Below are 25,890 nucleotides of genomic sequence, written 5' to 3' on the forward strand. Positions count from 1 at the left end.
CATAACTCCTAAGTGTATTGTCATGAATTGTCACAAAGTGAGCACCCCATATATGCAGCACCCCAGCCCCTCTCTTGCCTCTTCCTACTCACTGCTGCTTCCTCCCCAAAGCAGCCACCGACACTTATCGAACGGCTTTAACCTGTTTTGAATTTTGTAAAATGGAATCATACGATGTGTGTTCTTCTATGCGTAGCTGCTTTCGTTCGATGTTTTTTGTGAGATTCCTCCATGTGTGGGGTGTTGCAGTAGTTTACTTTCCTTGCTATATAATTGATGGACCACGATTTATGTATCCATTCTGCAGATTGGTACTTGCTTTGTTTTCAGTTTTTGGCTATTATGAAAAATCCTATTTTGAAAATTCTTGTGCCTGTCTTTTGATGGGTCATAAAGTGATCGTACTAGTTCCACAGGAAACGTACGAGAGCTCCCATTGTTCAACATCCTTGCCGTTGCACTTTTGTGAATCAGTTTATAAAATGAAAATAATTCTTGGTTTAGTATGAAAATAATGAGTGCTAGCTGCAGAAACTTTCGGGCAACACAGGTATGTAAAGTTTAGCAAGTGAAAGCCTCTGAAATGCCACCGCCCAGGGATGGTAACAGCAACCTGACATTCGTCCTTCTGAATTTTTCTTTTAATGCATGCATTTCTTTTCTTCTAATGAATTTTTTTATTGAAGTATAGTTGATTTACAATGTTTTAGGTGTACAGCAAAGTGATTTAGTTACACATACATATATATATATTCTTTTTCAGATTCTTTCCCATTATAGATTATTACAAGATATTGAATATAGTTCCCTGTGCTATACAGTAGGTCCTTGTTTATCTATTTAATGTGTAATAGTGTGTATCTGTTAATCCCAAATTCCTAATTTGTCCCTCCTGCCTTCCGCCTTTGGTAACCATAAATTTGTTTTCTGTGTCTGTGTGTCTTTTCTGTTATGTCAGTAAGTTCATTTGTATCATTTTTTTAGATTTCCATATGTAAGTATATCATATGGTATTTGTCTTTCTCTTCCTGATTTACTTCACTTAGTATGATAATCTCTAGGTTCATCCATGTTGCTGCAAATGACATTATTTTGTTCCTTTTTATGGCTGAGTAATATTCCATTGTATATATGTACCACATTTTCTTTATGCATTCATCTGTTGATGGACATTTAGGTTGCTTCCTTGTCTTGGCTATTGTAAATAGTGCTGCTATGACCTCTGGGGTGCATGTATCTTTTCGAATTGGAGTTTTCGTCTTTTCCAGGTATATGCCCTGGAGTGGGATTGCTAGATCATATGGTAGCTAAGTCTTTAGTTTTTTAAGGAATCTCCATACTGTTTTCCATAGTGGCTGCACCAGTTTACATTCCCACCAACAGTGTAAGAGGGTTCCCTTTTCTCCACACCCTCTCCAGCATTTATTATTTGTAGACTTTTTGATGCTGGCCATTCTGACCAGTGTGAGGTGATAACCTCTTTGTAGTTTTGATTTGCATTTCTCTAATAATTAGTGATACTAAGCATCTTTTCACATGCCTTTTGGCCATCCGTGTGTCTTCTTTGGAGAAATGTCTATTTAGGCTTCTAATGGCATGCATTTCTTAATCAGAAATGCAAGTGTATTAGTGGTTCTCAGCCCTAGCTGCATACTAGAGTCACATCAGGAGCTTTAAAAACTGTCAGTGCTTTTGCCCTAGAGAGGAATTAAATCAAAACCTTGCAGGGGAGGCAAGCATTTTTAAAACTCTTCAGGAGCTTTAATTAACATGCAGCTTGGGTCAAGGACCACTGGCCTGCACAGATCTACGTACACATTTAACTTTTATTAATCTGTGTACATCATCCTTTTTTAACAGCTGTGTAATCTTCTATTAGATCAAGATTTGTTCTTCAGCCTCCTATTGGAGACGTGAAATGTAGTATTTCAGGTGCTACATATAGACAACGAACTTTATAGAAGAGGGATCTGAATTTAATTATCCTTTTTATATTGTATGCCAGAATTGTTTATATAATTGTCTTTTTCCTTAAGGAGGAGTAAATGTTGAATATATTGGATAAATAAAAATGAAGCACAACTTCAGATTTTGGGAACGTGTGAAACTTAAATTTTTATTCATGAGGACTATTCAGGTGAATGTAGGGCAGTCTAATATAGTATGTCGTTTAAAAAAGTGCCTAGGTTGAAGCATATGAATTTCCCGTTTTTGTAGATGAAAGTGGTTGAATAGAAGCTTGTATGTACTTGGTCATGAACATAGTATGTACTTAACTTAGCGAATTCTAAAAGAGGTAAACCTCTAAAAGAGGTTCCTGTTATTTATTTGGGTTCTTAAGAAACAAATTTGAAATGGAAATGTTCCTGATATAAAAATCTAAAAGTCGATAGAGAACTATTTTATAACAATTTTAGCATTACTTTTGGAAATGAATTATACAATTATAGGTATGTGACCAACACCCTTGGCTAAATGATAGCACCACCGTGTAGCACCATGTCTTTCCCAAAGCAGCTGTAGGGAGTGACTGAATATGATAGTGAGTAAAAGAAGTATTTTTTACTGTTTAATATTTTAATTGTTACTGCCACTAAACTGGACTACAAGTTGCACAGATATAAAAAGAAAATTTTCTTACATTTTTCCATGGTAAAATGACTTTACTATTGGGTCACACTGTGTCTTTGGTGTCTTTGGTTGTATGTTAATATCACCTTTCAAGAGCACAAAATGTGCTAATATTAATGTCTGTTCTAATTGTTTAGGCAAATAAACTAATCAAGGAGGAGCTTCAGAGTCAAGTGGAATTGCTTAACTCTTTTGAGAAAAAATACAGTGATCCTGGCCCTGTATATGACTGCTTGGTGTGGCATGATGGTGAGACCTGGGGGTAAGCTGTGTGTTTCCAGTTCTTCATTTAAAAATCATTTTATCTGCTCTGAAGAACATTAAACCCTCAGAACTGCCCAGAGATTTGGTTTATGTGACATTAATATCTCCAGGCAAAGCTACTTGAGGGCCAAATTGGCTTTTGGGTAGTTTTAGATAAGCCTTTTGAACCTCTTAGTATTTTAGACACGGAAGCTGACCCTTAGCTGTTTTAAAGAATCTTATTTCATTAACCAGACAGTAGTCATTAAACAGATAATATTAGCAGGTTGATGATTGGTGTATGTAGAAATGTTCCTGATTGAAGCTGGGCAGTTTGGAAAGTAAGTGCACGAGGATGTTGCAAAGCATCTACTATAAAAGTTTTAAGGGCAGAGGAGGAAAGTTGTGTAAAGATTTACCAACAGAGACCTAGTAGCTAAGTTGAAGCGAGGCAGCGTGATGCAGGCGGCAGCGTTAGAGCTCAGATCTGAGACGGAATCCTAGCATGTGAGTTTGAATGCTTTATCTGCACCTCTCTAGGCCTATTTCCTCATCTGTTAATTGGGATAATAATCGTACCTCCTTAGAGGGTTTTGTAAATTTGATGTTTCTAGACATAGTAGGTACTGGATAAGGGTAAGCTGTATCTGCTGCTTCTACTACTACTAATAATGATGATTTATACCAAGTTACCTATCACGTACATTTTCTACTTTCTTTCTTAGTGAATCATACACTGAAGTTGTGTTCCTTTATGTCAGCTAGTATGTCTTCTTGAATTACGATCTGTGTAGAAGCAGGAATATGTTCTTAATACAGATATTTGGGCATGTACATATTTCAGGGTCGCCACAATAAACCAGGGACCCTTCCAGAAATTGTTTTGTAGTTTGAGTCCCTGCTCATATGTAAAGAATTGTTTCCCGAGATGTGGCAAACACAGAACAAGATACGGTGATTTGAATGCTGTCTCTTGTTATTTAGTTTATAATGCACCGACTTAAAAGGGGGCTTTCCTCTCACAGATGTGGGTAATAACTCATCTTTGATAATGGGTATATAAAATTGTCAGTTGAATCAGAAATCTCTACTCCATTTGGGCCTGAAAGTGGTAATAAAATATTTGCATATAACAATATTTCAATCTAGATGATAGTTGATATTCATGCAACTTTTCCATGTATTGTAGTATGTTTTGGTGTGTGTATATGTGCAGGTGTGCACACATTGTGAGCAGTTCTTTTCCAAAAGCTTTGCAGAAGCTTTGATCAAGAGTTTGTAATATTAAAAAGTTGTTCAAACATATGGTTTAGTAAATTTTGGGACATCTACCCCGTGGTATAACACGATACAGTCACTCCCAGTCATAAACCTTCAGTGATTTTTGTCATGGGAGAGGAGGTAAGGTTAAGTGTGAGGAAAATACTAGATACAAAATTCAGTGACACGGAAAATTTACTACAAAACACACAAAAGGACTTAAGGAAATACTTTAATGTTAGCGGGGATTGGGTAGTGGAGCAGTAGGTGGTTTCAATTAAAGTGTTTCTATAGATGCTGAAAGCACTGCGGACTACGTTGTCCTAAGGGGAATGGCTTGGGGTTAGGATGTCCAGGGGGCCAGTGTATGTTTCCAGAAAGTTTTCTTGGTCTTTAAGGCAATTGACAAAGAAAGTGATAAGTGTAATAGTTTGTCAACAGTATGCTGAGACATCTTGAAGAATTTTTGTGTTGGAAATGAAATTTAATCAAATATTAAGTGAAGTGAAATCTGTGATAACTAGAAAACATTTTAGAAAATGTTAGTATAATCAATGAAAAACACAGCAGAATCATGCTTTCAGGTGCTACTAGAAATAATCTAACTTGTTTTGCACAATACTATATATTGTATGGGACTTTGATTCCCCCACCCCACCTCAGAGTTAGATCCAGAATTTTTTGAAGCGAATCTTAAAGATCTTGAATCACCTTAAGGCAAATCTCGGCACTGTCTGCAGGTGTTCTCATGTCTCATGTCAGAAATGCCAAGCATTTCTGAGGGGAGGTAAAGTGACCTTAAGTATCTGTTTTGTTTCAAGAATGTCAGGTCTGCCCTCTGCTTGACACAATTCTACTAATTGTTAAACCCCTGTCTCTGCACTTAACCAGGTAACCTAGTATGACTGCACTCAAGTATTTGCCAGGATGCATAGTGTCAAGTGCTGTCCCTCAATAGGGAGCAAAACCTGGTCAGAGAAACACTATTTATAGAGGACGACATAAAGGAAAGACTATTAATTGGTTTCTTTTCAGTGGTTTTTGACCTCGTTTCAGTTTTCCTTTGAGAGTTTGATGAAAAGTGTGGATTCTTTTCACACACACGTACTCTAATCCTGTCCACAGGCCTTCTCTGTCTTCTAACAACTGTCCCTTGAGTTAAGCCAAACAGACCTTCAAAAACGTATACCCTTGCACCATGTTCACATTTGCCCTCTGTGGAGTTATTTAGTGAAGTCACTAAGTTCTGTATTTATATTTTGATATGGTGCTTGAATTGTTGAGTCCCTCCATGTAGATGGTGGTTATAAGAAGTGCTGTGAGAATGTTGTTAGAAGATGTTGATGCCTTCTTTCACCATTTGGCAAATAGCTTCTTTGTACCAAGCAGACTCTCTAGAAGCTGCTCCATGGACTCCAGACTCTGGAAGCAAGTACTCCCTGGGAACATCTGAACCTGACTAGGAAGCATCAAGAGAGATGGCATTGAAGGGTCAGCACAAGTTAGCTGAGCAGAGGGTAGGAAAGGGGGTTGAGGGTAGAGGGGAAAGATCCAGAGAATGATGGAGGAACTGTTAGCCGTTTAGTGTGTGATGGGCTGCGTGAGGGAAAGGGAGGACTGGAGAGTGATTTCCAGCATGGAGACTGGCCAGGTACTTAAATTTTGGCATCAACGGTGCTGCTTTTGGCATCAACGGTGCTAGCAGATGTGGAAGATTTGTTGGCATACGTTTTATCCGCTAACCTCAGCTCTGATTCCATTTGATGTGCTGCTTGTTTTCTCTATGCCTTACTTTCCCCGTAAGTGTTCATTCTCCTGTGTCTTGCTATATTGTACTTATTTTTTTGAAATGCCGTAAATCATTTTAGGCACACATTGGAGTATACATAAAAACAAACCGATGATTTCAGAGATTCTTCTTCCCAAATTCTTCTTTTGTAGTGTGTTAATGAAATGTATGCCTTAGTATTTATAATAACGCCCTCTCTACACTATACTAGTGGACTTCCATTAATTCATTATAGCGATTGTGATTGATGTACTTAGCTTGTTAAAACACAGTTGTTCTTATTTAGAAAATGAGCAGAAAGGTCTAATAGCTAAACACATAATGTTGACCCTTAAATGACGTACGTTTCATTTATGACTGTTCTAGATTTATTTAGTTTTCATCAGTCTGTCTTCTAAAGTGTTTGGAATATATATTTTAAAAATTTAAAAGTTAATAAAATGAGGAAAGAGCAGACAGGAGGACAACCATAAAACTGTAGAAAATGCTTCTTGTGAAAAACAAATGTTTGCCTAAGGCTGTTATAAATGTGCGTCCGAGGCTCCGTATAGTTCATCTAGCTTCGAGGGCCCACCTATGCTGTTGGATTCATGAAATCAGTTCTAAAAGAATCAGAAGGAAGCAGGGCCTAAACTATGTTGTCAGAATCACCCTAAACTATTCTAAAGGTCGAGGCTAAGCTTTGGTCTGATTCCTTAAGCAGATAGATGGTCTTGTGCCTGGAGTTTCGTGAAGGACAGTTTCTAAAGCTCTGTACATGACTTCATTTAAGGGCTGGTTCCTGTAAGTTATTTTACCTTATCTTTACTGTCTACTCCATGAAACAGGCAGTTGCCATGTTTGTTATGGTAAAAGCAGATAGAGTGGTGAGAAGATATCTGAGAAACAGTATTGTGTGATTTTTTAAAAAGTAAGAAAATAAGATAAATTTCATTACTTACTCTTTATTCTCATCTTACAGAGCCTGCATTGCTTCAAATGAAGACGGGGATTTGAGTAAATCTACTGTTTTGAGAAATTACAGAGAGGCCCAGGAATATGGCTCTTTTGGCACAGCTGAGATGTTGAATTACTCCGTTAATATATATGATGATGGAAACCTGCTCTCCATAGTGACGAGTGGAGGTATTCTGCTTCAGATTTGCTAACTAGAGATAAATTTACAAAGTGGTAAGATGACAAATTCTTCTGGCCAGAAGCAGCCTTATAGAGAATTTAATCGAATGGTCCCTACTAAAGAACTAGGTCTGGAATAATGGATGTGACTTGATTCCCTGGAAATTCCCTGGCTTTTTTTAAAGCCATAACCATGTAGGCTCCATTCAAGGAGTATAAGCATGGGCCAACCATAAAAAATAGATCAGCATAATTCATCTTATGAACAGTAATTTCACCTCCAAATATTAACCCTTGAAAATTCACCCATGAGTGCAAAGAGTCAGGTAAAAGGATCCTCACTACAGCATTCTATGTAATTTTGAAAAAGTTGTAAACTTTTTAAATGCCCATCAACAAAAGAATAGGTTTTTTAAAAAATTTGTATTATTCATCCTGTGGAATACATTATATAGGAATGAAAATGAATAAATTTACATATTCCTGTATGCATAAATCTCAGATACATGAACTTTACTGAAAAAAATTATGCATGGTAAAACATTTGTGTAAAATTTTTAAACATGCCAAGCAGTACTATATTATGTTTATGCGTGTGTGTGTGTGTGGTAAAAATATGAAAACATAGGTGGGAAGAATGTGCGTACCAGCTTCAGGGTAAGGGTAGTTGTTACTTCTGGGGAGGGAGAAGGAGAGTGAAGTAGGAGAGCCAGCTCTTTCCCTCCCCCTCCCCAAGCTCTGTTGAGGTATAGCTGAAGTACAAGAAACTGCACATATGGATACACACGGTTTGGTAAGTTTTGATATGTGCATACACCCAGGACACCATCACCACAGTCAAAATTACGAACATATTCATCACCCCCAAAAGTTGGCATGTCTTCCTTTATAACCCAGCCCTGTCTCCACGCACATCCTCAGGTAGCCGCTAAACTGCTTTCTGTCCACTCTAGATTACTTTACATTTTCTAGAATTTTATATAAATGGAATTGAAGAAAAAATTTTTTTTGCCTGCCTATTTCAGAATCCATATTGTGACTGTAAACTAGCTTGTTCCTTATTGTTGAGTAGTGTTTCTTCATGTGCATCCACCATGGTTTGTTTATCCATTCATCTGTTGATGCACATTTGGATTGTTTCAACAGTTGCGTACAGGTCTTTGTAGAAATATGTTTTTGTTTAATTTGGACCAGTGTCTGAGAGAACTGGTTGGGTGTGGTGGTTGCCTATTTAAGACTCTCGGAGCTCCTCTTCACAGCAGCTGCTCCCTTAGCGCCCCGCAGCAGAGTGTGAGTGCACGGCCCCACCCACGGTTGCCATGTCAGGCTCAGAACTGTAGTAAGAGGCATCTCAGTGTGGCTTTCGTTTGTATTTTCCGGGTGACTAATGGAGTTAAACATCTTTTCATACATATATTTGCCATTTGGTTATTCTCTTTTGGGAAATGCTTTTTCAAGTGTATTACCCATTTTTCTTTTGAATTTGAAAGATTATGTTCTGGATATAAGCTCTTTGTCAGTTACATATGTTGCAAATATTTTCTCGCCTTTTTGACTTACATTTTCACTCTCAGTGAAACGGGTAGGATCCAGGATGGCAGAATAGTGTGTGTAATTCATTTTTTTGTGAATTATCGTTAAGAGACTTAAGATAATAATACACTGTTAGATGTTAAGATGAGACTATATTTTTATTCTGTGACTTTTATTGTGATTAATAATGTGCAAATTGAATCTAATGGTTAAAACTTGGAGTCTCTGAGGATGTTTTGTCATCTTCTCCCCTTTTTGCCTCTAGGAGCTCACGGAACACACGTAGCCAGTATAGCTGCCGGGCATTTTCCAGAAGAACCTGAACGGAATGGCGTGGCTCCTGGTGCTCAGATTCTTTCCATCAAGATTGGTGATACAAGACTAAGCACAATGGAAACGGGCACGGGCCTTATCAGAGCTGTGAGTATTTGTGAGCTGTTGACTTCGAAGACTAATGATTAATGATCATGGATGTTTTCAGGTTTATAAAGTGCTCTGGCTTTACAAAAAATATTGGAACTGTATTTGGTGTATAGGACTTTGTTTTTAAAAGCAAAAATGCTTAATTCATTTATATATTTTTATTGAAAATTATCAGGATAAAGTTTTTTGGAAACTATGAAAGTATTATTTACATTATACTCTCACTTCTAGTAAATCCCTTAGGAAGTTGTTTTGAGCTACTTTAAAAATTAAAAAGACCTCTTAGCCAGCTTGCTCCATCAGTGTGAGAAGAATTTATTATTCTGCATTTCATTTTAACATATGAATTATATTTTACTTCAGCAAATGTAGACTTCAATAAGAACCATTCCATCCCCCTTCCTCTCCCCAACTCCACTCTGCAAATGCTAGTTTGTTTCTTATTGACTACTTCCTGTACTCTGTGACTCCCTCCTACATTTTTTTAAGTTTATCAACCATATGCCTGAGGATAACTTATAAATTTAGATTTGAATTGGAATAGGATTGGTTAAGAAACTATGGGATTCCATGCCTTTATTGTACTGGCTCATCTGTTTCTATAAATGGCTGCCTAAACTGGACTCTTAATCTTTTCAATAGATGATAGAGGTTATAAATCATAAGTGTGATCTTGTCAACTACAGCTATGGAGAAGCAACTCACTGGCCAAATTCTGGGTGAGTGTTCTTTGGCAATTGTCAGCCATAGAAGCTTAGCTGATGAAAAGTATTAAATGCTTTTTAGAACTGGATTGGATATCACAACTGAAAAAGAGCAGACTCGGTGGGTAGATGATAACTGTCTGTCTCTGAGAACCCCGCCCCCATTCCCACAGTCACATCTTTGATGTAGTTTTCCCCTCCTAGCCAGCCAGGTGGACCCGAGGGCCCATCTGTCACTAGAATTCCTCATCCACACGCAGCCTGACCTCTTCCAGGTGTACTTTCCTGACAAAATCTAGACTTGTGGAAGCCCGGCAGATCCTTCAGTGATCCCACAACTCATCTGCCCGGGTCTGTGGAGGTCACACTGATGTCATACTTTGTTTAGGACCGCGAATCGGAGATGTTCATCAGCGTCGTCTTTGGTCACACTGCACGTGCCCTTGCACTCCTGGACGGCCATTTTACACCTCCTTTTCTCCTCGGAGCCTTTCAGCGACCTCCCCTTTCATTCCTCAGCTGATGTCCTCACGTCTTTCTTTCCCAGAGAAAACAGAAGCACTCAGAGGGAACCTCCATGCCCTTTCTGTGACCTGTCTGACCCAACCTTCTGCCTTCCCTTGCTCTGTAATGAAAGAAGTGCTGGGATCGAAAGCCACTCAGGCACTTACGATCTGGCTCTCATCTCCTCTTTCCTCAAAGACTGCTCCAGCATCATCCCTCGCCTTTCCTGGGTTGTCATTACTACACAGACATGCTCTAGTACCTGCTAGCTTTAAAATTAACTTACTAAAAAACCTCTTCATTTCACACAGCCTTCACTTACTTTCCCAGCAAAACTTAGTTATTACGTATGTTCACTGTTTTCCATGGACATGTCTCACTGCCCCACCCCATCCATGCCTGTGCCGTCAGGATCTTCCTGCTGCCAAGTCCACTGGCTTAGCCTTGACTTCATGTTGCCTCACCTCTTTGTCCTTCATAGTACTAACTTTGAAATTACCTTATTTAGAGTGTTTACTTATTGATCACCTCTCCCCCACTCCCCCACCACACCATCCCTATACACCCACCATCCACATACACCCACCATCCACATACACCCACCATCCACATTCACCCACCATCCCTATACACCCACCATCCCTATACACCCACCATCCCTATACACCCACCATCGCTATACACCCACCATCCCTATACACCCACCATTCCTATACACCCACCATCCCTATACACCACACCATCCACATACACCCACCATCCACGTACACCCACCATCCATGTACACCCACCATCCCTATACACCCACCATCCCTATACACCAGACCATCCCTATACACCCACCATCCACATACACCCACCATGCACATACACCCACCATCCACATACACCCACCATCCACATACACCCACCATCCACATACACCCACCATCCACATACACCCACCGTCCACGTACACCCACCATCCATGTACACCCACCATCCCTATACACCCACCATTCCTATACACCCACCATCCCTATACACCACACATCCACATACACCCACCATTCCTGTACACCCACCATCCCTAAACACCACACCATCCCTATACACCCACCATCCACATACACCCACCATCCACATACACCCACCATCCACGTACACCCACCATCCATGTACACCCACCATCCATATACACCCACTATCCCTATACACCAGACCATCCCTATACACCCACCATCCACATACACCCACCATCCCTATACACCACACCATCCCTATACACCCACCACCCACATACACCCACCATGCACATACACCCACCATCCACATACACCCACCATCCACATACACCCACCATCCATGTACACCCACCATCCATATACACTCACCATCCCTATACACCCACCACCCACATGCACCCACCATGCACATACACCCACCATCCACATACACCCACCATCCACATATACCCAGTCTTGTATATCTCAAGATTGTATTTATGTGACATGCTGAAAAAGACACAATGACTGGAATCAAGAATGTTGAGTGGTTGCCAGGGCTTAGAAGGGAACATGTAACTACAAATGGACAGATAACACCAGGGAGACTTTTTAATGAGGTGCTAAAATTATTACTGTGTTTATGGTGGTGGTTGCACAGGCTATACATGTGTTAAATCTCGAAGAACTGTACACCAAAAAGAAAGTCAATTTTACTCTATGTTAATATAAAAAATAAAAATTTTAAAAAGTTAAAAAAAAAAACCTTAATTTTCTCAGATCACTGGTACTAAGTCCCTTGTGGGGCAGGAAAGGAATGTCTCACAAGTACCCTCTCTCTCAGTTGTTTCATCCATGAAGGTAATCTCGCCCCTTCTTCTCTTGCTTCAGTAGCTTGATTACCTCAGTGTATTTCTTTCTCTCCTTTAACATTCCTTCTTTTAAAGTCTTCTTTCCCTAGCATTCTTTCCTTCACATTTATCACTTTGGAGTGTCCTTGGCCCTTTACCTTTTTTATATTGACCCCATTTTCTTCCTTGTGGTCTAACTTTGTCTCCTTTAATTAATACCAGTACATTTTTCTTATTTGCTGTCAAGCTCTAACCAGATTTCTTATATTTTAAATCCTACATTTAAGTTCTTCTTAGTGCCTTATTTCCACTTTCACCTTTGCCACTTGTCACAACTGTGTGTGTGGATTCCCAAGGAGTCATTTCTGAATACTTTAAGTGGTAGATGGAGGTGGACCCCTGTTGTCCCACCACCCAGTCACTGCCCAATGGTTCAGTCTTTGCTCTTGGTCCTTTTGTAGTTTATTTTCCCCACATATATTCAGTTTTGTATCTAGCATTTTCCCCATGTTTAACCTGGGGGCTCCTAACTCCTTCCCTCCACTAAAACCCAACGAGGGTGTATCTCTTGGGATGGCTGTATCGTGTTCCACCAATGGTGGATGTGCCGAAATTTACTTAACCGTGCGTTTGAGCGTAGTTTGGTGTTATAAACACTGTGGGCATAGGAGCTCAGCACTTGTAGTTTGAGGATGTCCTGAGTGATTCTAAAGCACCTCTCCTGATCCATGACCACCATCTTACTTATGCTACTTAGAACCCTTGTTTTGGTTTGTTTTTTCATATACACCATGTTTGAAAATATTTTCACATTATGGTCATATAGTTCTTGAAAAGTGGGACAGTTTTATATGTTCAGCGGAATTGTCTGTCTCTTTCAGGAGAATATGTGAAGTAATTAGTGAAGCTGTGTGGAAGCATAACGTAATTTATGTTTCAAGTGCTGGGAATAACGGCCCCTGCCTTTCTACAGTCGGGTGCCCAGGAGGAACCACATCAAGTGTGATAGGTTAGTTTCCTGTTTTAGAAATAGACTTAGAAACAAGCAGGCAAAAAACCTCAGTTCATCCAATGTTAACTGTATCTCTACTCTATGCAAGACACTGTGAGCCTTAAGTAGATCCTTAGGAAAGTGAAATCTAGTAGGGACTTGCTGATCTAGAATTTCCCCTACAGCAGCCTGGAGTAAGGGGTTTACTGGAAGTACAGATCCAGGGCTGTGGGATTACAAATGTGCAGTTACCTCTGCTTTGAGAATTTGGGCAAGGCTTTCTGAAAGCAGTGTGAGAATGAGGATTTTAATAGGTAGAAATAAGCAAGGGAAGGGCTTTCCAGGCTAAGTAAACAGCATAAATAAAGACACTTGCTTCACTACTTATTTATAGTGTAGGGCAATTTATTTATAGTCGCGTTTCCTCTTTTAATTTCTCTTGGAACATGCAGAAAGATTTAGATGTAGAGGAAGGGAGCTTCATTATTGTGAAAAGCAGTTGAATCACATTTGTTCTATGAATGTGGCTTTTTCCCACTCTTTGGTCTTCAGGATCTGATGCAGTGTTGTTTCGCTGTAATCTAACGGGAAAAAATGCCTGTCAGCAGGAGTTGTAGGAGCGCAAAATTAGTTGCAGTCACAACATGAAAATAATCAAATTAACTTCCATTATAGTACAGTAGCTGCCGCCTTGTGCAAAACCCCCCCTCCACAAAACATGAAACCCAGCCCTGATTTTTTTTACTAAGATCATGAATGAGGAGGATGAATTGAGAGATCCCTTACGTAGTAAATGAGGCCTAAAGTTTTTTGGTTTATTTTTAAATTTGGGATCAAAATAAGGCTTACACCTCTTAACATTTGTGATTGGATGCATGACTATAAAAACTGGTCCCAAACAGTTTTTCTGGCGTATCCATCAGTAACTGAACAGATATGTATATATCATAAGTGTTATTATAGTTGTAAAGATATTATTGATGTTATAGACACAACAAAATTTGGGCATCAAAGCTTAGAACAGAAACTGGTCCTTTTGAAAATGTTTCTGTTTTGAAATATCAGTGACCTTATGTTTATAGGACGTGCTTTTATTTATAGCTTGTAAATTTTAAGCAAGGTGTAGCTTGCTTTATATAATTTGGTTTTGTTTTTTTGCGGGGGCTGCGTCAGGTCTTTGTTGTGGCACCTGGCATCTTCGTTGAGGCATGCACGACCTTTTTCGTTGTGGCGCATGGCTTCTCTCTAGTTGTGCCATGCGGGTTCCAGAGCACGTGGGCTCTGTAGTTTGCGGCACATGGGCTCTAGTTGAGGTGCACAGGCTCAGTAGTTGTAGCACACGGGCTTAGTTGCCCTGCGGCACGTGGATCTTAGTTTCCAGGGATCGAACCCACGTTCCCTGTGTTGCAGGGTGGATTCTTTACCGCTGGACCCCTTTATTGTAGTTTGAAACCTTTTGATTCAGTAATTCTGTTAAATCATGTGTTAAGATAACAGTGCCTGCCAGTGTGATACATCCCTTGTGTATTCCAGATCTCTAGATATTTTTAAGTACACAAATTAAAATGAAACAGAAAATAGACCTCAAAGGTATCTAATGATCAAAATACACTGCACTGCTACAATGCTCAGTATTTTGTCATTCTTTTATCCCCAGTTTCACTGAAAATTTTATACTAAATTTTACAAAACAATTAGTTTTATGTGGCAGCATCGTTAACCTGAGTCCTCTTAACTCACCTATTTTATCTAGACTTCTGCTCCGAAGATGTGTGTGTTGTAAAGAAGAATGAGGAGCTGGTCGGCTTCGATTCTAAGTCTTGTCTCTGCCAGTCATTTCCTTTAGTAAATTTTTTTAATCTCTCTACGCTCTGCTTCCAAATTTCTAGAATGAAGGAACTGAGTTTGATCTCTATGTTCAGTGATTGCAGAGTCTAACTAGTTTGCATCTGCACATTTATCTAAAAGATTGTATGTAGGGCTTCCCTGGTGGTGCAGTGGTTGAGAGTCCGCCTGCCGACGCAGGGGACAAGAGTTCGTGCCCCAGTCCGGGAAGATCCCACATGCCGCAGAGCGGCTAGGCCCATGAGCCATGGCAGCTGAGCCTGCCCATCCAGAGCCTGTGCTCCGCAGCGGGAGAGGCTACAGCAGTGAGAGGCCCGCGTACCGCAAAAAATATATATAATACTAAAAGACTGTATGTAGCATGTTATATGCTTGTTATTTACTACAGTCATTTTTGTGGTCATTTAAAAATGAAGACCAATCAACTGATTCCTTATCTTTCTAAAGTTATATTTTTAAAATTTGAAACACATTTCTCTTTTACACATAGATACACTTTTAGATACATTATTATATTTAATCCACATAATAATCCTGGAAGGTATTTTTATATACAAAAGCATACCACCTAGTGTAACATCTGGCATGTAGTAAACTTGCCTTGGTTATTAAATTTTCTTATCTTTCCATTTTGTGAGAAAGAACTGTGGTATCGGGAGAGTAGGCGATTTACTAGGGTCACACAGCTGAGGGAGCAGTGGGTTTAGAATTAGGATCCCTGTCTTGTGTCCTTTTGTTAATGACCAGATCCACTCCACAGGTGTTGGTGCCTACGTTTCTCCTGATATGATGGTTGCCGAGTATTCTCTGAGAGAGAAATTACCTGCAAATCAGTACACGTGGTCTTCTAGAGGCCCCAGGTAGGTTGAGAGTTGTACGTGGGACTATTACAAATATTTTGTTAAACTGCATGGTGGGGAGGGGTAGAGTTTTGGTCATTTTACCGATTCTTTCTATTGGTTTTTGCATTTTCATTTTGATTAACAATCTCGTTTTAGGGAAACGGGTAATTAAAAAAATAAGTTACAGTTATTTCATTGTTAGATGTATGACATAACTATTCTGTTATAAATTTTATGCCCATGTCTACAGTCCTTCACTAAGAATATGTAAGGTTTATATAAGGAAAATTTTATTTTTTTATTTCAGTGAAAGTTTTATTTACGTTTTATGGAACCTATTTTTAGAACACTATTTCCAACACCAGAAATGCTTTATGATCAGCCACTTTAACAGACTAGTGGAAAATCAATAGAGAGTAAGGAAGTAGTCAGAATTCATGAGTCTTCCCAGTTATTTGTTCCAGTTACCAGATATCAAGGTTCAGTGCAAACATTGGTAGACAACATAGACAGTGCAAAGAGAAAAGTGGGAATCACCCTAAACCTCATCATCTATCGTATGTATGGGTCAGATTTCGAAGAACATCTTTTTAGTCATTACCGTGTGCGTAAGTGGAAGCACACGTGACTCAGGCACTTTTATAACCTACTTTTGTCACTCGGTAATACAGTGAGAACATCTTTACAGGTCAACAGATATTTACCCAATAATATTTGTTTTAGGATAGTCACTAGGAGGGCTGCTACCAACCTGTTACAGGAGTTGTTTGCATTGCTTTCAGTTCTCTGTTAAAATGTGAAACCAAATAGCCCCAATATTCCTAGCCAGGAACAACGATAGTTGTTGAGCTGGTGTTTGGTGACGATGCGATGGTGAACTCTATGGGCTTTAACTCAGCAGACCCTGCTGGCTCGAGTCCAGCATGGCAGCCATTGGTCACATGAGAGTCTGAACTGAGCTGTGCTGCAAGTATGAAATGAACACCAGATTTGCAAACTTGGTACAAAAAAGAATGTAAATTAACTCATTTTTTCCTATCAATTTCATGTTGAAATTATAATATTTTAGATATGTTGGGTTAAATAAAATATGTTACTAAAATTAAGTAAACCATCTTTTTGTTAGCTTTTTTTAAATATGGCTTTTAGAAAACTTTAAATGCCATGTGTGTCCCACATGCTTCTCCTGGACAGCGCTATTTTAGACTTTGTAGACAAGAGGGTGCTTCTGCTTATTACAGACGCGAAAAGTACATTCATCAGGCGTCTGAGCAGCGACCCTCATTTACTGTCCTTCTATAAAACATACTTAATACTGTGGCCTGCCATATGTAAGCCCAGATACGCACACACACAGACATTTTGTCCACTTATGAGGGAAAAAACTGCTGCGTAATAGTGAAATAGCCGTGACTGCGGATAGTTCGTGTGTTGTACTGTAATTTATTTGGCCAGTGGCCTTTCTACAAAGGCCCTGTTTATCCAATGTCCGCCGTCATAAGCAGACTCTAACTGCTTTCGTTCAGTGCTGATGGGGCCCTTGGAGTGAGCATCAGCGCCCCAGGAGGTGCCATAGCCTCTGTTCCTAACTGGACGCTGCGTGGAACTCAGCTCATGAACGGGACGTCTATGTCTTCTCCCAACGCGTGTGGAGGCATCGCCTTGATTCTGTCAGGTAACGACGTTGCTCACCTTACTACCGTTGCTCAATTTCCCAGTGAAGCGACAGTGAGTTGTTGGCTATTCCACGTGTACTTCAGCCACAGTTTCATTACTTTTCTTAATAAGATAGAAGTAACATGATAAAATGGATTTTAAAAGTAACATTTATACTTCATCTTGGTCCTGGTTCTAAAATGCATGGTTTATGTATAAGCTTAGTTAAGGAGGTGTGAAGTATCTAGACAATTTCATGTTCATAGCATAAAATAAAGTCAGATTGTGGCCGTGAAAAGTAATTGAATAAATTTCTCTTATTTCAGGCAGATATTTTTAATTCCTGAATTTCTCAGGGTGAGAAAATGTGGTACAACTGGGAATGTCCTGGCCCAAAGTAAAGTTTAAGGTGGAGAATAGTTGATGTGATGATAATGATTTGAATGTATATTCATTCAGCAAGCATATTCATTGGCTGTTAATGACTCTTAAGCATTATTTTAGCTCTGGGGCTAAATTAATGAACAGAGCATTAAAAATACCTGCCTGTGTGGAGTTGATATTAAAGTTGGAGGAGAAACAGACTGTGAACAAAATAAAAAATGGTTACTGTTACACGTAAGAAGACAGTGAATATCGGCGTGGAGCCAGCGAAGCCGACGGGGCGCTAGGCTGGCATGGGAGAGGCTGCTGTGGTGTTGGACGGGGGGTGTCGGCCCTGACCAGGGCTCAGCGTCCGGTCAGCCCGGCGGGCCTGAAGACCCCTCCCCTCTGGGGAGCGTCCCTCTGGTCAGATCCCAGGCTCTCCACCCACAGTCCTGGTCCTGTTCAACCTTGCCGAGTATCTCAGGGTCGCTCGCGCCTCTTGTCTGTGGCGCGCTGCTCTCTTTGCCTGGAGCTCCTTTCTGCCGTGTCTTGGCCTGTGTGTTCCCTGTGTCTCCTCTGATAGACACTACTAGGGATACCGACTCACGTATCTGTTCTCATAGAGCATCACCCTTTCGTGGATTCTCACACAACGGTCACCTTCTTGATTTGCTCTCAGAGCGCCGTAGCGTTCCCATGTTCGTTTTGCTCAGGGCTTACTCTCGTAAGTGTCTGCGTGTTCAGTTCTGGAGGGGTCAGGAGTGCGCTCTTACTCATCTTGCGCCTCTAACATCAGTCTTTATCAGAAGGTGGACAGCTTGGCGGCCTCCACATCCTTCCCAGAGGACAGTCAGCCCCAGCCTCGCTGCTCCCTGGCATTGCCAGGGAAGCTTCTAATCAGTGGCCATGCCTGGGATCCAGTCTCAAAGGTGCTGATTTAATTGCATCGGGACCTCACATCTTTCTGGCTCCTTCCAGTACCCTTGGTGTTTATAATGTGCACCCGGGTTGAGACCTTGTGCCAGTGACCATGTTGTTTGACCAGCAGTAGTTTAAGGAAGGTGTCATTCGAATGCCTTTTGGTACTTTTTGCTCAGACGTTCACATTCCCAGTGCAGAGCCTGTGTTCATGCCGCTGCCTAGTGGGCACACAGGAATTTTCGTTGAATGAAGTCTTTGCGTTAACACAAGCAGCTTGAGTCAGACTGTTTGTCAGTTTTTTGTTTTTTTTTTTTTAATAAAAAAAGATTTAAAAGTGAGTGTTGAAACACAAGACGTTAAAACCAGAGGATGTACGCGCTATCCATACTAGTGAGCAGAGAGTGTTTCAAGTAACCAGCTCAACTGATGGACACTACTTTCTTGTTTTCTGTTTTTGGCTTTTAGGTCTGAAAGCTAATAATGTTAACTACACGGTTCATTCAGTCAGAAGAGCTCTCGAAAACACTGCAGTGAAGGCTGACAATATAGAAGTGTTTGCCCAAGGACATGGTATTATTCAGGTATTGTCGTTTGTACGAAAAAAACGGGTTGTGAATCAGCAGGATAATATTTCAGTGATTACTGGATAATACTCCTATTATAATGACGATTGAGTTTTTCTAATTGATTATATGCCAGAGTAGTCTCTGAACTGTAAGCAGAGGGTATGAAAACAAATTTTGTACTTAAGACAGATTGGTGAGGCTAAGGTGGAGAAACATAATGGACATAGGACATGTAGAGGGTGGAGTTCACGGCAGAGCAGCAGAGGGCAGAAGCCGGCCAGTTGTAATGGCATGTGGAGGTTTCCTAGCTTCGTCATTTGGGAGTAAAGAGGGTGGAGTGGAAGGCGAGTCCAGTGGCTAGACCAGTGTTTTGTCCAGTGAGGTAGAATTGCCCTCCTAAATGGGGTTTCCATGTAGGTCAGAAAGGCGGATGGAGAAACTGACTTTTTGCTTGTACTTTGCTACAATGGAAAAGAAATTGGGGATCTGCAATAAAGTACTTTCTTGACCCAACCGTGTATATCTTACTGTTTGTATTCTCTTAATTAGGTTGATAAAGCCTATGACTACCTCGTTCAGAATACATCATTTGCTAATAAGTTAGGTTTCACTGTTACTGTTGGAAATAACCGTGGCATCTACCTCCGAGATCCTGTTCAGGTGGCTGCACCTTCAGATCACGGTGTTGGCATTGAACCTGTATTTCCAGAAAATACTGGTGAGTAATAACTGGACAGTAAGCTGATGTGCTCACATTTATGCTTTGAATGAATTGTACCACAATAGAGAAAATGCTGTTTAGGCTAATGTTCTAAAGAGAAGACAGGAATTGACAATGTTATTAATTTGTATTTCATAGAGGTGTAGGGGACACTGATGGCAATTAGGGATCCTGATACAATGGCAGTTCAGTTGGCAGTGTGTCTACCAGAAAAACAGTAGCATGGGCCTTTAGGGACCTGGAGCTTTTATTAAATTGTGGATAGTAAAGCATCAAATTCCTTTTCTTTCCCACTTTTACTACTTGGGTGTAAGAGTTTTTGGTTGGAGAGTGGGAAGCAGAAGCAGCCAGGGAGAACCCCAGCCCAACGACTGTGAACAAAATTGTCATCACTGTAAACTTAGGAGTCTTTTCTCTTAGTCAGATTCTGTTAACTGTATGCAGTAATGAAAAATATTCACTAAAATGGTTTGTGTTCAGGTTGTAGCCAGCCAGCCATGTTGGGTGAACACATGAACGGATTCCGAGCATCCTAAAATAAATGTGAGGGAGGTTCTGTGGCTCTTTTATGTAAGCTGTGTTTCGGGAGCCCGTGCCTACTGGATTTTACAGCCAACCACATGTATCTGTGGAATTTTCTTGACAGACGACAGAATGTTTTAAAATGGAAGAAAAGGAAAAAATAACTAATCTTTACTTTTTGGTCTTTTTAACGCCAGAAAACTCTGAGAAAATATCCCTTCAGCTTCATTTAGCTTTAACTTCGAATTCATCATGGGTTCAGTGTCCCAGCCATTTGGAACTCATGAATCAGTGCAGACACATAAACATACGTGTGGATCCCAGGGGCTTAAGAGAAGGATTGCATTATACGGAGGTATTTATTGGGATATCTTCATTTTTACTTTCTTTAGTCTTTAAAATGTGTAGAAGTCTTTGTGTAGCAGTCCATTTCCCCATCAGTCTGAGTAAGTCAAGGGTTGTCATGGGTGTATTTGTCCAGGCTGTTTGCCATTAATTATGTGGCCTGACATCAGAAAATTGATGCCAACTTGTACTTAGGACCTTTACATTTTAATCTTAGATTAATTTATTCGCTGAGTAGATTCACCCTTTTTTTCTTTTATTTTCTCTTTTTAAAAAAGTCTGTTTATGGATACTGACACTTATTCCTTTTTCAAGGTATGTGGCTATGATATAGCATCGCCTAACGCAGGTCCTCTGTTCAGAGTCCCAATCACTGCAGTTATTGCAGCAAGGTAAGTGCCCAGTTACCGATAGCTTGCTGTTACGTGTAATTATGTAATGGCTGTTTATGGAAATGGGGTGAACTTTTAAAGGATCCGTAGGCCAGAACCAGGTGACTGGGTTTTGGTTCTGTTCCTTGCTTAACGTTCAAGGTGGTGCGTAGTCAGTCACGGTGTTCCTTGTTCACAGTGAGGATAACTGACAGCATGTGTCACCTGCCCTCCTTACACCTGATTCAGAGGCTGTTTTAGCCTTCATCAGGCCTGATGCCTTGGCAGTGTTTGACAGTGACTTTGTCCCCTCCCACCCCCGGCCCAGATTCCCCCCTTATCTCTGGGATTACCATTATCTCCTCGTTCTTCCGCTTTTCCAGTGCCGTTTCCAGACTCTTCCCTTTCCATCTTGTCTTCTGCCCCAGAATGAAGGAACTCAGGACTGATCACACTGCTTGCTGTATAAAGTACCTCAGCGGCACGCCCAAGGATCGTGCTGCTTAAAATAGCAAACAGTGGCCCTTCACAGCCAGTGTTTCCCGCGGCTCCATCACCAAATTACACGTTTCCACGAGCTCACCAATGCTGACCCCCCCAGTTTCCTCAGGACGGGTGCATTTGCACAGCTGATTTCTTTGCTTCAGTTTCCTGTCCCTTAACTTAATGACCAGGTGTGTTCTTGGTCATCTCCGGGTGAAGGGAGCCCCTCCCTGCCGCTTCATGGCACTTTTCACTTGCCTGTGGTACAGACTTTAGCTAGTGTGTTGTCATTTTTAATTCACCACATTTGACTGTGAGCCCACGGAAGACACGGGGACTGCATTTTACGTGACCCCATATGGAACCCATTGTACAGAATGTACGAAACAAATTATTCAGTACATGAAAGGCAAGATGGAGATGAGAGTACTGGAAACAATAGAGAACTCTGAGTTAACAGCTTCTATTGAGTTAGTTGCACAGTAATATTTAATATGCAGTAGGTCTCAGCCCATATGAAACATAGGATGAAATTGAGGAGGTAACAAGTGACACACACGTGAAAAAATTGCGGAACAGTTAAATTCTCAGCCGCACATTCCCTAGAAGTCCCGTAGGAACTTCAACAAGGTAATGTACAAGATTCAGGAGTGGGCTGAGACCTCATGTGCTTCAGGAAGCTTTCCCTGACCGCTCCTCGTGAACCAGGAACCTTGCATCTTTTCCACTAATGCTTCCTGTCTCCCTAGAGAATATTACGTTCAACGTCCCTGTTGGGTTTTCCATCCCCGCTAGATTGGCTGGGGAAAAGGAAGACATTATATTCATTGTTGTAATTGTAGCACCTAATAGCAGTGCCTCAGGTATAGTAGGCACTCATTAAATGTTTGTCATACTGACTAGAATTTGTCCTTAGTATGTACTTTAGGTTTCTGGGTTGGGTAATTATACATTTGACCTTTATGTTTCACTGATCCCTTACAAAAACGCTATGAAAGTACTTTCTCTTCTTTACTGTGTCATTTATGGCATGGGTGCATTTTGAAGCTACGAAAGAGGTTAAATTTAATATCAGTCTCAACTATAAGGCAGTATCAGTGGCACAAAACATTGCCTTTGATTTTAATATTTTGGACTCACAATAGTCCAGATTCTGGTAACTGGAAAATCCTGTGAATGTTGTAGAATTCCTTTAACCAGAAAAGAGGGAGCTGTGTGTCTGACTTCAGACAAATTATAAAGCAAACAAGTAAACAGCAGAAAAAGCATCTCCACTGTGTATCTCTGCTAACATGTTGCAAAACTGAGATGACATTTTGCGTACTGTTTTGTTACCAGCTTTTAACTCCCTGTGTTCATTTCTCATGAACTGTTGAAATCTAGAGTACCAGTGGGCTTATAGTATAAAGCTTTTTTAATGAGAGTGTCATGTTTAATCATTTATTTTTATTAATTTTCAGAGTAAATGAATCAACCCATTATGATCTAGCCTTGACAGATGTACATTTTAAACCTGGTCAAATTCGGAGGCATTTTATTGAGGTTCCTGAGGGTGCAACGTGGGCTGGTGAGTAAAATTAATGTCTTGTCTTGCCCATTTACCTTTATGTGCATTCTATCTCTGCTCTGGTTATGACCATATAAAGTTCATATACCTGCAGTAGACTTTTCTCACAACAGTAATAGGTGTCTGGCACTGTAGATTTGCTGTTAGGTTCAAACCTTTTTAAAGATCTAGTTCTATTTTGCATTGGTTCATATGTCAGTCATCTATCTAGGCCAGGGGTCTCCAACCCCTGGGCTGCGGACCCGTACCGGTCCGGGGCCCGTTAGGAAGCGGGCCGCACAGCAGGAGGTGGGCGGCGGGCGAGCCAGCGGAGCTTCATCTGCCGTCCCCCATCGCCCCACATCTGCTCGCATCACCGCCTGAACCGTCCATCCCCAACCAACACTCCCCCGCACCCCAAGTCCATGAAGATATTGCCTTCCACGGAACTGGTCCCTGGTGCCAGAACGGTTGGGGACCGCTGATCTAGGCTATCTTAAGATGTTTTAATAGGATTTTAATTTGGTTCAGAATAATGCCTTCTCCGTTCATGATCAGAGTCAGAGTTGCATCGTGGTACAACTCAGGGCTTCCACTCACATAGGCCCAATGGTTGTGTAACATCTAACTGTAATAAAACGTGTGCTAATCATACCAAAGAATAAAGATCTATAGTTAATTCATATTGAACATGATGTCTGTTTACTGGTAAATGTCAGTGATTATAATGCCCTAATTATGATTTGTTTAGGTTGGGTATTGAAAATAATTAGTTCTTTGGTTTTTTTGTGTGTTTGTTTTTTGTTTTTAATAAGAATTGATCAGATCATCCAGAATAGAAGTAGCTCAGAGCATTTAGCAGTCTTTGATTAGATATATACTGTGGGAGGTGGAGGGGGTGGGAGAGATGTTGGTCAAGGGCACAGACTTTGTTATAAAATGGAAAAGTTTGAGGGATCTAATGTCCAGCATGGTGACTGTACTTAATAATACTGGGTTGTATACTTGAAATTTGCTAAGACGGTAGATCTTAGATGTTCTCTCCACCAAAAAAAATTGGTACCTATATGAAGTGATGTATGTGTTAGCTAACCTTTTTGTGATGATTGTTTCATAACATATACATACTCGTCAAATCATCACGTTGTACACCCTGAACTTGAAAATATTATATGTCAGTTGTTTCTCAATAAAACTGGGGGGGGAAAGGGTCAAAGCAGGGAAAAAAAAGAAATGCAGTACAGATGATTCCTATTTCAAATACTTTGACATATTGTCATAACACTAGATTCTGTATTCTTAGCAAGTGATTAGGTTCCCAGAGCCCTGTGCCCACTTGATCTTGTGAGGCAGAGAATTAAGCCTTGCTTTGGTTCCTTGTCTCAGGGCCAGGTATTCGCGAGATAAGCTGCTGACCTGGCTTCACGGTGATCCTGGCTCATCTGCTGCTCCGCCGCAGAGCACAGCTAAGCATATGTAGTTCTGATAGTCATACTTTCCAGAAGCAAACAGTGCAGATAAACCAAGAGCGAGAGACTAGGAAAAGTTATCAGTGAAGTTGGATAAATGGATACTAATGGGACTTAGGCATGCTAACAAATAGAGGTTTCTAAAATTAAAATCCTCTTTACCAAGAATTGATTGGTTTTTAGCTGAAGCAAGAGGAAAGGTTGAACTTAGTAACAGAGAAGGGAGGGATTTTAAAAATTACCTGATTAGGATAATTGTGTGTCCATCTGTGGACAGCTTGCTGTTTCCTGCTGTTTGCAGCGTAGCAGTTGCTTATTTTAATCCTGATTTATTTATTTTCCATAGCTAAATTTTCTACCCTCTCATCTTTATTAATACTCGGTCAGTTCATTGTTTTTAAAGAAATAGCAGATTTCATTTGAATATACCATTTCATTCTCTTGATATAGTATTTCCCCCTAAGTAGGCATTATGAAAGCCATTTTGTGTCTATTTTAAATCTCGTCAGTTAGAATGTTGCTTCTTCCCTTGTCGTTGTAGAAGTTATGGTGTGCTCCTGTTCTTCTGAGGTGTCTGCCAAGTTTGTTCTTCATGCAGTGCAGCTTGTGAAGCAGAGAGCCTATCGAAGTCATGAGTTCTATAAGTTTTGTTCCCTTCCAGAGAAAGGAATGCTGACTGAATCCTTTCCTGTCTTGGTAAGTGTTAATTAACAGTCTGGAATCCTGAAACAGTTTCCTTTCGTTCTGGGTGTGGACTAAGACTAAGTATTTGAATTTGATTTTATAGTTTGTATTCAGAGCACATTGGGACTGTATATTTTATTAATGCTGAATAATGTGGGAAGATAGGTCGTCTTACTAGGATACTTGCAACCAAGTTGAGGTAAATGTTAATCTCTTAGGAAAGTGCTGGTCTGCCAGATGCTGACGCCTCACAAAGTGGACCCTGGTTGAGATTGTCTCCTCATCGTACAGTAGATTATTTCCATGTTTAAGACTTCTCTACGTGTTTTCTACTTATTTTAGTTATTTTATTAATGCCCTGTTGCTAAGAATCCATGAGGTTAATTTGCTTTGTAGGTGAAACTGCTGCTCCTGCCTACAGATTAGCCTGGCAGCTCTCCAGGCGTATCTGTAGTGTTAGAAATGGTGCCTAGTCCTTCCTTCTAGAAGGTGAACGCATTGATGTTCTTTCTTGAACTTGCTACT

General features: G+C 40.4%; 1 protein-coding gene across 8 annotated transcripts in view; it reads left to right on the forward strand.

Moving 5' to 3' along the window:
* Positions 1-25,890, forward strand: part of TPP2 (tripeptidyl peptidase 2) — a 68,119-nt gene that overhangs the window by 18,916 nt on the left and 23,313 nt on the right. For 7 of the 8 annotated variants that reach the window (XR_009536713.1, XM_060128955.1, XM_060128958.1 and 4 more), the window contains 13 exons: positions 2,769-2,893; positions 6,885-7,048; positions 8,838-8,992; positions 9,638-9,714; positions 12,919-13,046; positions 15,634-15,733; positions 17,242-17,390; positions 19,124-19,239; positions 19,774-19,942; positions 20,665-20,822; positions 21,128-21,204; positions 23,127-23,233; positions 25,223-25,377. Coding sequence is in view for 7 of the 8 variants with exons in the window: in XM_060128955.1 (XP_059984938.1) it covers positions 2,769-2,893; positions 6,885-7,048; positions 8,838-8,992; positions 9,638-9,714; positions 12,919-13,046; positions 15,634-15,733; positions 17,242-17,390; positions 19,124-19,239; positions 19,774-19,942; positions 20,665-20,822; positions 21,128-21,204; positions 23,127-23,233; positions 25,223-25,377 (1,680 nt within the window). In the remaining variant the exon portion in view is untranslated. Of the gene's footprint in view, positions 1-2,056; positions 2,138-2,768; positions 2,894-6,884; positions 7,049-8,837; positions 8,993-9,637; positions 9,715-12,918; positions 13,047-15,633; positions 15,734-17,241; positions 17,391-19,123; positions 19,240-19,773; positions 19,943-20,664; positions 20,823-21,127; positions 21,205-23,126; positions 23,234-25,222; positions 25,378-25,890 lie in introns of those variants that run through there. The other variant, XM_060128959.1, reaches the window with a different exon arrangement.

Source organism: Lagenorhynchus albirostris, chromosome 18 (genome assembly GCF_949774975.1).
Source record: "Lagenorhynchus albirostris chromosome 18, mLagAlb1.1, whole genome shotgun sequence".
Taxonomy (NCBI): Eukaryota; Metazoa; Chordata; class Mammalia; order Artiodactyla; family Delphinidae; genus Lagenorhynchus; species Lagenorhynchus albirostris.